Source organism: Telopea speciosissima, chromosome 4, assembly GCF_018873765.1.
Source record: "Telopea speciosissima isolate NSW1024214 ecotype Mountain lineage chromosome 4, Tspe_v1, whole genome shotgun sequence".
Classification (NCBI taxonomy): Eukaryota; Viridiplantae; Streptophyta; class Magnoliopsida; order Proteales; family Proteaceae; genus Telopea; species Telopea speciosissima.
This window is the reverse complement of record NC_057919.1, coordinates 43,906,248-43,918,689: the sequence shown is the minus strand read 5'-3', so window position 1 is coordinate 43,918,689 and position 12,442 is coordinate 43,906,248. Positions and strand designations below refer to the sequence as shown.

General features: G+C 38.8%; 1 protein-coding gene across 3 annotated transcripts in view; it reads left to right on the top strand.

The window, feature by feature from the left end:
- The window catches only part of LOC122658920 (RNA-binding KH domain-containing protein PEPPER-like), a 38,275-nt gene extending 28,455 nt beyond the window's left edge, over window positions 1-9,820 (top strand). Inside the window, exons 6-7 of one of the 3 annotated variants that reach the window (XM_043854076.1) lie at window positions 9,305-9,474; window positions 9,715-9,820. In XM_043854076.1, coding sequence (XP_043710011.1) covers window positions 9,305-9,474; window position 9,715 — 171 coding nt within the window. In that variant the 3' untranslated portion in view covers window positions 9,716-9,820. The other 2 variants (XM_043854075.1, XM_043854077.1) reach the window with 2 other exon arrangements.
- The last annotated feature ends 2,622 nt before the right edge of the window (window positions 9,821-12,442 follow it).

The window sequence follows — 12,442 nt, the reverse complement described above, 5'->3', positions numbered from 1 at the left end:
ACTATGATTCATGTCACCAATAGATTTCTCAATGGAAGTAGCAGTTATAGTTGTATTAGCCAGCTCATTCGCCCACACAGGCTTTCCATGTTTAGCCTAACAGGTATCCACACTATGATTTGGTTTTCCTCAAGAAGAGCATTGGCAAGAAGATTTGTCAATGGGTTGATTACTTGCACTACGTTCACCAGTTCCACGGTCGCGGCCTCTGGATTGGCGTTGTACACGATTGGCAACAAAGGCTGAATTGTCCTTGGGAGTAGTATCACCTTAAAATGGATTAGCCGAACAATTGATATGATAAAATACTTCATTGAGAGAAGGAACCTTCTCCCCTATGAGAAGTTGACTCTTTACAGATTTGTAGTCAGGATGTAGTCCAGCTAGAAATTTTGCAACATGGAACACATCTCATTGGTTCAACTGATCCAGATTAGTAGTCAAGGGCTGATGTATCTGTAGTTCTTCAACCATACCTTTGTAACAGGCAAAGTATTCACTCAAAGATTTATCTCTGTAAGTGTAAACAAATAAAGAAAAGAGAAGAAAGAAGAAGATAAGAATGAGACTCGGGTAGCTTTGGAGTATCTCACATAATGTGTGAGCTCCACATTCGTTCACTATATATAATGACTTAAGAGACACAATAGGAAATAAGAAAACTAAAAAATACCTAAACTACCCCTGAACATAACAAGACATAAAACAGTCCCTACTAACACTCCCCCTCAAGTTGGAGCATAGATGTTAATCATGCCCAACTTGTTACAAATATAATTTACTTTAGCATTCCCCAAAGACTTTGTAAATAAATCTGCAAGTTATTCTCCTGTGCGAACATGACTAGGAGAGATGACTCCTTGTTGGAGCTTCTCTCGAACAAAGTGATAATCTACTTCAATGTGTTTCATTCTTTCATAAAACACAGGATTTGAAGCAATATGAACAACCACTTGATTATCACACCATAATTGCATGGGAGAATCATCCCTAAATCCAAGCTTAGTCAACAACTGTTTCACCCACATCAACTCACAAGTAACATGTGCCATGGCTCGATATTCTGATTCTGCACTCGATCTAGCCGCGACAGTCTATTTCTTGCTCTTCTATGACACAAGATTTCCACCAATAAAAGTACAATAGCCAATAGTTGATCTCATATTAATGGGAGATCCAGCCCAGTCAGGATCTGAGAAACCTTCAACACGCCCATGTCCATGATCAAAGTAAAGTAATCCACATCTAGGAGCCTTCTTGAAGTACCACAAGATACGTATAACAACATCCCAATGAGATGTACGAGGAGCAGATAGAAATTGACTCGCAACGCTAACAAGAAAGGCAATGTTAGGTTGAGTCATAGTCAAATAGTTTAGTTTCCCATCAAGTCTCTAAAACTTCTCAGGATCATTAAGAACAACACCAACATCAGCTGTAAGCTTTAAATAAGGATCCATAGGAGTATATAGAGGTTTGGATCCTAACAACCTTGTCTCTGAAAGAAGATCAAGAACATACTTTCGTTGTGAAAGCGAAACTCCTTTCCTAGATTGAGCTACTTCCACACTTAGAAATTATTTCAATCTTCCCAAGTCCTTAGTTTGAAACTTCTGTTGTACATCTTTAACTTCTCAATTCCTGAAGAGTCATCTCTTGTAAGATAATATCATCCACATATACAATAAGAAATATTCTTCCTGCATCAGAATGCCGAAAAAATACTGCATGGTCACTACTACGTGTCAGTCCAAATTCCAAAACAACTCCAATTAACCGACCAAACCAAGCTCAGGGCATCTGTCTTAGCCCATACAAAGACTTCTTGAGCTTACACACCATCCCATACTCCCCCTGAGCAACAAATCCAAGAGGTTGTTCCATATAAACCTCCTCATGGAGATCTCCATGCAAGAATGCATTTTTCACCTCTAACTGAAAGAGCGGCCAATGATGTGTGGCAGCAAGAGAAATCAATATACGAATAGAAGTAAGCTTAGCCACAAGAGAAAAAGTGTCCACATAATCAACACCATACAGTTGGGCATAGCCCTTGGCAACAAGGTAAGCCTTCAAGCGAGCCAAAGAACCATCAAGAGTCACCTTCACCACAAAGACCCATTGACAACCAATAGCTGATTTACCTAAGGGTAAAGAAACAAGATCCCATGTCTGATTCGCCTCTAAAGCCAACAGTTCCTCGGTCATAGCAGCCCTCCAGCCAAGACTAGATAATGCCTCTGCAACAGACTTAGGAATAGGGTGGTGCTCAATAGTAGTCAAGCAAGTATGGAAAGTAGAGGATAAACCCGAGTAGGACACAAAGTTAGAGAGAGGATGTTGGGTACAACTTCGAACGCCCTTGCGAACAGCAATAGGCACATCAAGGTCAGAAGGAACATCAAGGGAAGAGGAAGGATTACTGGGGGAAGGAGCGGTTGACGAAGAAGATGAGGCTAAAGGTGGAGCGGGGGAGGGGGCAAACTTTCCAAAGATGGCGCTAGTATGTAACAGGAGGTGGCAGTGCCGGAGGGGGTGTTGGAGGAACCTGTGGAGTAGAAGACTAAACAATATACAAAGGAAGATCATCATCCAATTCAGAAGCAACAACAGGAGAATCAATATAAGGGGTAGACTCAAAGAAAGAGACATCAACTGTGACAATATTTCTGTGACTCAAAGGAATAGCATCGATAGCCCTTTTGAGTACGAAAATAACCAACGAAGATGCATTTAAGGGCTTTGGGATCCAACTTACAGACACCGGGATGATGATCACTAATAAAACAAACACTACCAAAACACGAGGTGGTAAGGCAAATAAAGGGAGCAGAAGGAAACAAGAGAGAATGAGGTATCCCAACACGTAAGACAGAGGAAGACATGCAGTTGATTAGATAACATGCTAGCAGAACAGCATCAGCCCAAAAAGGTTTGGCCACCTTCATCTCAAATAAAAGAGACCGTGTGACCTCCATCAAATGTCTATTCTTTCTTTCTGCCACACCATTTTGTTGTGGGGTGTCGGCATAAGAAGATTGATGCATAATGTCATGTTGAGTCATAAAATCAGTGAAGGGAGCCGAAAAATATTCCTTAGCATTATCACTATGATGATTGCGCAAAGGAGTACTAAATTGAGTCTGAACTTCATTCACAAAAGCACAAAAAATAGAGAACAACTCAGAACGATTCTTCATTAAATAAAGCCAAGTGACTCCTGAATAATCATCATCAAAAGTAACAAAATAACAAAATCTCAATTTAGAGACAATCGGACAAGGGCCCCCATACATCAGAATGAACTAAAGCAAAAGGTTGATTAGACCTTTGATTGACTTTGGGAGGATAGCTTACACGGTGAAGCTTCCCAAACTGACAAGATTCATAATTTAAGCTAGAAAGAGACTTAAAATGAGAATCTAAAATCCGTAAACTCTACAAGGATGGATGACCCAAACGATAATGCACTTGGTGAGGAGATGCCAAACTCAAACATGCCACAGACAAAGTGTCTTCAAGAAGATACAGCCCCCCGACTCACGACCTCTACCAATAGTCTTGTTCGTCGTAAGATCTTGAAAGACACATGAATCAGAAAGAAAAGTTACAGCTTAGGTAGGTTTTAGTAAACTTAGTAACAGAGGTTAAAGGGAAACTTAGGTAAGTAAAGAATAGAGGATAAGGACAGAGGAGGAGTGGCCTGAACAGTGCATGTACTAGTTACTTTAGCTAAAGAACCATCAACTAAGGTAACACTAGAGGGCGATGCAAAAAAGGAAGAAAATATACCTGAGACCCTAGTCATGTGGTTCGATGCTTCTGATTCAATGATCTAGGGGTGGGAAGTAGTCGAAAGACATGCAGTGGCATTACCTATCTAACCAAAAGTAGCAGTAGAAGGTTGGGAAGACTGAGAAATCTAGAACTGGGTAAAGGGAGCATAATCCTCATTAGACATCATCACAGTCTTACCCGTAGAATGAGAAGTTGATGAAATAGTAGACTCAGTAGTGGTAGCAGAATTAGCAAACTGTTGTTGTGATGGTTTGCCATGAAGTTTCTAACAGAAGCGTTGGATATGTCCAGTGTGACCACAATGATGACAGGTCTTCACTATGCTTGAAAGATCTGAACCAAAAGTAGGTGCTTTCCCAGATATAGAGGCTTTGTTACTACCAGCCCCTGTCCCACTACTAGGACCATGGCTAGGTGTGAAAGAGGCCAAGGCTGAACTATCCATAGTAGTAGAATAATGAGAAGTCTCACGAGATACTCGTAGAACTAGTGAAAAAGTGTCAGAAAGAGTGGCTACCTTATCACCACCAAGTATCTGGGAATGAACAGAATCAACCTCCTTCCCAAGACCACCTAGAAACCCCATAACTGCGAGATGCTCTCGCTGGTTCTGCATCTGTTGCACATCTGAGGTGATAGGAAGTAGAGAATTCAGCTCCTCATACATCCTCTTAAAATCAACGAAGTATTGGGTTAAGGGGCGACCCTTTCGACCAGCTCTGTAGAAATCTTGAGATAACTCATAGATACGAGATAAGTTGTTCTGCCTAGAATACAGAACATGTAGATAATCCCATAGTTCCTTGACTGTAGCAATATGAGTTACCAGATCAACAATCTGGTTGTCCATAGAGTTCAGCTGCTGTCCCAAAATGCGTGCATCAACTGTATCCCATGAGGTATCACTTACTGGTTTGGTCTTGGTCAAATGATCTTGCTGATTCCTACCAATCCACACCAATCTAACAATCTTCTTCCATTTGGAAGTTGTTGATTCCCTCCAACTTCTTCTCAGTAACACGGTTAGATGAAGAAGACGCAACTTCACTAACAACATTCTTCGATGGGTCAGACATTTCAGCACACAAAGGATGCAAAATTGGGAGAAGAAACTTGAGAAAATCGATCTCAGCTCCCAATACCCTGAATGTCGATCTCAGCTTGACATTTCAACAAACACAAAGGATGCAAAAGCAGAAGAAGAAACCTGAGGAAATCGATCTCAGCTCCCAAAACCCTCAAAGTGAGGTTGATCTCCAACTTCAAATACCATAAGAATTAATCTCCAGTCACTATGGAGAATAAACCAGTTACAAACATGCAAACAAAACTCATTTTCAACCCCTTTCGGCAGAACTCGATCTCAACAACCCAGACAGAAACTCGACTTTCAGTTCTGCCCCAAAATTTGATACAAAAACTTCAACAAAACTTGATTTCCATGGTCTTGAATGTTTTCTTCACTCCATAGATCGATCTCCATCAACAAAGAAGACCTAGTTCTCAATCTCCAGTGAGGAACTAGTCTCTAAACAGTTTGAAAATACAGCATAGGATGCTGCACCCCTTTCACATGAAAACTGAAGAGCCTCACAAGAATTTGAACTGAGATGAATCAATCAATGATGATTGAAACCTAGAAAGGGAAGAGACAAGATGCGAGGAAGGTTGTAGCAGTCTCTAGAGATCTTGCTTTGATACCATGTAAGTGTATAAAGAAAAGAGAAGAGGAGAAGAAGAATGAGAATCGGGTAGCTTTGGAGTATCTCCCATAATGTGTGAGCTCCACATTCATTCACTATATATAATGACTTAAGAGACACAATAGGAAATAAGAAAACTGAAAAATACATAAACTACCCCTGAACATATTGAGACATAAAACAGTCCCTACTAACAATCTCCTTGTTTGGAATCGAAAAGTTTCTCATAGAGATCATACATATGGGGGATATTCTTTTCTTGAGAAAACTTTCATGCAGATCTTCCCAGACATCTTTAGCAAGATTTTGAAACATCACTTTGGATGCAATAGCAGGTTCAACACTGTTCCGTAACCATATTTTGATAATAGACTTCTCATGCATCCATTCATCATAGGCTGTGAGGGTGGAATGCTCTTTGGGATTAGTAGTAGGAGGATCATCAATAATTTATGTTTAACTTTCCTTTGGCATGAATATTTGCCTGTACGGCTTGAGCCCATGAGAGAGTTGGAAACTCCGGTGTAACGTCCCAACCCGGATAGGGTACAAGACATCATCGTCATGAGCGTTGACTCTTAAGGTCACATACATTCATATAACAAACTAACAAAGTCCCATATCACACAGAAAACATAGCGGAAACACTATAATACAGACCATTTACATACATTGTGGCTACAAGTCTTACTACTTTGTACATAACAAAAAGATTAATTTACATAACTACTCAGTCATAGACTAGAATATACAAACTATTCCATCATCCATTAAACTGTGGACAAAACTATCATACACAGAGTCTTCAAAATAATTCTCAAAGATTCTAAATCCTAGATCAGGGCTCTCTACTCTCAACTCCTGAAGCCGTGAATACCTCCTCTCCTATCTCTTCATGTGTAAAATATCAAGTCATATAGGGTGAGCTTACATCCAGTGAGGTACACATGATCTTATACACATAAGCATTTAAAAGAGCAATAAATAGAACAAAGAAATAAATGACAAATCATAGAATTCCATTCCTTAATTAACTAGGTCGGATACCATAGTACACCAACTATTGAGGGTGGTAGTTGACTACATATATTCCCAGGCACTGTAGCCTAGCATTATAGATGCGCTCTACTCCTATGTGTCCAGGTACCATAGCCCTGGGGGAGGACCCCTCGTCTATTCTCTTTCTGTTTTAAGACCCCATCCAGTACATAACCCCCTATTGGAACCAAGGTTCGAAAACTCGTCTCAAGGGAGGTGTCTTAACCAAGATCTCGGCGAGTTTGTGTTTTTTTATTGGTCTTGGTAATGTTTCAGTGAGAAAATGGCCATAGTTGGCTCCAAAACTTTAAGAGAAGCTTGTTTTAGGCTAAATAAACATGTTTTAATCTTCAAATTGTAAAAACAAACACCCAATTTGGTGTTTTGGATTCACATCCTTGGTTTCCTTACTTTTCCCTATTTTTTGAATTTTTTAAATATTTTTCATAGTTTTTGGAAATTAAAAATAATTATTTACTTGTTGAAAATAATTTTTGACACCATGAGGCTGTAGATCGGCCAACGGTGATTAACATATATATAATTGAGCACCATTCAGTTTATATTAACCGTAAAAGGTTCCCTTCTTTGTTGTAAGAAAATCAAAATTTTTTTACCAGAAAAATAAAAAATAAATTTATAAAAAAGGAAAAATTTTTTGACACCATGAGGGCTTGAGGTCGTAGATCGGCCTCCGATGTGTAACATATAAAAAATCTACCCTCATACAACAAGTATTTGTCATACTTTTTTTCTTCCAAAAAATAGTTTTTGGGAATAGTAACTTTACTTGAAAAAGTTGAATGTAGCCAAATCTTCCACAATAGGCAGCAATCGATCTCTTCGTAGTGATGTGACAACCCCCAATAGTGTATCCCAGTTGTATTGAGTGATGATGTGGCTAAAAAGTCAAGAAATAAGGTTTTCCCCCTTCTCTGTCAAGTTAATTCAAATTTCAAAGTGTACTTTCGAGTTGGTGTTTTTTTTATAATGTGGAATGTAGCAGTTTTTCAAAATTTTGGCGAGACAGTTACAAAAGTACCGAAATCTTGCTGAAATTTCAGTCGAGATATTCAAGTTGGTGCATATTCTGTGTCTTGTATGTAAACTCGTCTTAAGCAGCTCGAGATTCTGAAGATTTTCGAAATCTCGGCAAGATTTAGAACCATGACTGGAAAGGGGTGGTAGCCACTGGGGTATTTAACGCAATTACTTTAACCATGCTTACGAGCCTTTATACAGTTAGATACCAAATTATCTATTTTTGAAACAGGAATTAAGGTAGTGGATCTTTCTTATTAGCGGGGTCCGGGGAAAGAATAGGAAAAGTGATTTCACTATATTTCTGACGTGTACTTCTCTTTTATACATTACTTTGACGTGACATGATGTATATAAAATCATTCCATTACATTATTCATCACATAACACATTAGATTTCATTCCATAGGCATTAGTCATCAGCTTTGTATCTTTTCATATGGTCACTACATAGCACACAACATTCAGCAGTCATGTACCATTGAGTCAATCATTTAAATTACATGAAACTTAATGATACTTATCACATCATACATCATTTATTCTGTAATTTCACATAGCATGCATACATTTCAACGTAATACATAATCATAATTTCCTCACCTTGTTTTAAAATGAACGAGTAACTTGATCAAATAACACATATCGTCCAAAGGTTTCAGCACCTAAACAGTCACCCAAGACGGCAAGACCTCAACTTGTCTTCTTCTTTCCAAATCCTCTGTTGCTCCACCTCAACTTCTGAATTTCAATTTCAAATCCTTAATTTCTGCATTAATTGATATATTGAACCTCCTTCTATTAAGCAACAATCACTCTAATAACTTATGTGTTCAATTCCCTCTCTACAGTCCAGCATTTCCAAACTTAAAATTCTGTTTTCATACTTGCATATATGAGTTCTGCAACAACCCAGTCCAATGTTCTCCTTAATCCCTGATGAATTCACCTGAGCCCTCCTATTATTATAATATCTTCCTTAATCCCTGATGAATTCACCTGAGCCCTCCTATTATTATAATATCTACCTGAAATTCAATGATTCCCTCCCCCCCCCCCCACCAATACACAATGTCTTTATTTATATCAAATCAGAATTGCATAGAAGGATTCCTAATCCTACTAGGAAACACAATTACACTTGGAAATTAAACTAGAACTAGGACTAAACTTAGACTGACCTTAGGACTAACTTCAATTACAATAGGACAGGGGGCAGGTATCTCGGTTTGAAAAACGAATATTCTAATCTAGATATATACATACTTAACATGCTGCATTTATATATGGTAGACAGAATTTAGGTCATGTAGTCATTGAATGGCTAAACTTTATCTGTAGAATTGAGAAAAAGGTGGTACGTCTTACTGGCCAAGTGATGCAGTACATATGCGGTACTTCATGAAACAAAATTAAGTGGGTGTTGTTTTCTTGAAGGCTAATTATCAAGTAAATTAGCCATGTAATGGTACTGTTAATATCTGTCTGTTCTTACTGGAGAACACTTGAAATGAGTTGCTAATTTTTCAAATAAGAGTTTCCCATCCTTAACGGAGTGTTCTCTCTCTCTCTCCGGTGATGGATTAGTTGTTTACTGTCACATGGACAGGTGCAGTGGCTTGCGAACAGTTCTGTACTATTGTATTTATTCAAACCTTTCCCCCATTATTGCTTTAGAGAGCAAGAGCAGAATCACTGATAATCTTCCATACTATTGTCTGCAGGAATGTTTCAGTAGTCACAAAGAACCCATCTCAAGCAGCTATGGCAAGCTGGACACTGGGTTGAGGCCTTACTCACAACTGACTGATACTTCCTATCCATCATCCTCATTGTCGACCCAACCGCTTGGTGGATATGGATCCTCTGGAGGATACAGTAGCTATAGGTTCTAAATCATGTTTTGGTTTCTTCTCTTCTGACTTATCTTTACATGTGGGCTTTCTTCGTCATACCTTTCAATTGATTCCTATATGGAGCAGTTCTGTACTTCTGTTGCCTTGTAAAGTCTAGAGATTGGAACCTCTGTTTTTCCTACTTTGATCAGTATTAATTGAGTAGGTCCATTCCAGTGGTTAGCACTGACTACTTTCTTTGTCTCAGAAAATGTTTAGGGAAAACAAGACAAGGAGGCAATAGTGATTTGATTTTATTTCCTGTATGGTATAGTGGATTTCAGTGAGAACTTGGACGAGCAGTAGATTTATTTTCCTATGTTTTTGGACTGCTGTTGGAAGAGGTAATGAAGCCGTATCCTAAAGCCGTAACTTCCCATATGCATTTGCATGAAGCTATAAACTGTGTAGCATATTTTCTTACAGCAGGGCATTTGCATGTTGGAGCCGGCATAAACATTTCTTGTTAACCCTTGTGAATAATTTCCTCCAAATGCAGGCTATAGAGTCTTGTCGTTTATGGTGTCTCTCTTTCTACTAGTTATAATTTAGATGATCTGAAGTGGTTATGCTATGAACTAGAACTACTTGCAATCTACTTGATTTTTACAGATCGAAATGATTTAGAAAGTAGCTGAAGATCTATTTATAAGCTAAGCATCGTCCGAATCGCTTTCACCTCCAATTCGCTGCCCGCTCTAATTCCCTCCAATCCCTCACATAGGAGTGGAAATGACCACCTTACCCACTGCCTGAACACGCTGCCCAAGGTGGGGTAGGGTGGTCATTTCTGATCCTATGTGAGGGATTGGAGGGACTTGGAGCGGGCAGCGAATTGGAGGTGATAAAAATTCAACATCGTCCATGGGTAATCCCAAGTGCGCTGAATCCATCCCTATTACGCTCAGCACCTTTGTTTCTCAAAAGTAGGCAATATGTCCATATATCTTCTTTGGTCTGCTCGAAGAAAAGCTACAATTAGTGATGATAAGGTTGAGTCTTAAGACGGTCAGATGGCTTTAATTGTACCGGTTCATTCAAACATGGAGGAGTAGAAATAGATTCAAAAGATTGAATTGGGTGAAAAGAAATCAATTGAAAAAATGAGATTTATTAAGTGATGGAGGTTTTTATTTTTTTATTTTTTGAGTTAAATAAAAATCAACTTATTTGAAACCTAATGAAGAACATGATTGTAGAACCTTTGATAATTTTCTTTTTCAAATCTGATTTTGAGAAATCGTTAATGTTGAAAAGATTTACAATCTAAATTGGAAAATAAGTTGCACTCAAATCTTTTTATTAGCAGTCCAAGAGGCCTAGCTAACCAAATCCTCCTTGAAATTGGACAACTAAAAACTGGTGCCAAAAGGACTCGTTATGCTGATTACATAATGTACAAAAAGGATCAATAATTGATAAAAGCCCTTGAACAAATCCTTAATGAGTCCCATTATTAAGACAATTCACACCTCTTTCTTCCCTCTCCCTTTTTGTTGATTCTTCTATTTTTTATGTTATGAATCCCATGCATGCATGCACAGATCCATATCCCCATCCCCTAGACTAAGACTCCCCCATGATAGCATCAATATTGTTGATTTTTACATGCCATGTTTATTCTTCTATTTTTTATGTTATGAATCCCATGTATGCATGCAAAGATCCTTGATCCCCATCCCCTAGACCAAGACTCCCCCATGATAGCATCAATTTTGTTGATTTTTACATGCCATGCATATATGCTTTCATGTTTGACTGTTATTTCTACACACTCCATGCATGTGTATCCTAGTCACCGTCTTCGTTCCCACATGCTCATTATTTTACCATGTTAGCTAGAGTAAATCACCTTTAGGTTTTCTAGGATTTGAGTCCTTTGCTTTCCTTTCATTTATACTAACCCTTGTCTTGTAGCCTAACCACCAGGTATCTGTTTCTTATCTATCTCTGCATTTAATTTTTATCCCGCCTTTTACATCCCCCCCAAAAGCATGTTATAATACAACTTTGCTTAGCAATAGAAAGGCCGGCAAGTCCGGACGGACTGGGATGCCTAATACCTTCCCCAAACCGTAACTTGACTGATATCCAGACCAACAGACCATTTGTCCCCAAAAGGGCGTTTTATGAGAGTCATTACATTACAATCTTGGGTCCTAGACCCTCCTCTAGGTGGCGACTCTGGGGATTTACTTTTACTTGTGTAATTTAGGTCAGACTTTTGATATGCTTGGCATATATGCTGTACTGTATAACATACTTTTTCTTTCATTGTATTCTTTTGGATGTTAACTTTTATGCACTAACTTGCATCATGATTTGCATACACTATCACATACCATTAGTCATCCAACAACGCATGATGCAACCGCATTACTTACACTTCGTGATGTAACCCTGGCCTCGTTGTGTAGACACATGACTTACCCTTGGTGAAACCACAACTCTTAGCACCATAACGTTTGATATATTATGGAGGCTTGCACTGCCGTACCGCTTGATTATCTTACTCGTAGTGGTGAGAGGTATATAGGAGCACCTTGCTAAGGGAACCTTTTTTTGGTACTATTATCCTTAAATCAGCATGTATCATGTCGGGATCTAGAGCCCAACGCTTAGATCACGACACACTAACTATAATATTGTTTGAGAACTAAACCGACATTTTGTTAACCTTGTTCTTAACCAACCTGATCAATCATGATCTCATCTTGGGCCCGCTTTGTCAATTTGCGGCTCTTGACGTATGGGTCAATCTAGAACTTGATCAACTTAGCGTCTACACTTACTAACCCTTGTTTGGGATTGACGTGCTTTTTGTGAATTTGTTTGTGCATCATATTGCATATCATACCTTTCCTAAGGTGGCACATCTGGGGTACGAGGTTTATCGTAGGCCTAGGTTCTTCCTAAATTCCCTTTTTGGTCTAATCGTGACTCTATCAAACCACGAACCATTACTTT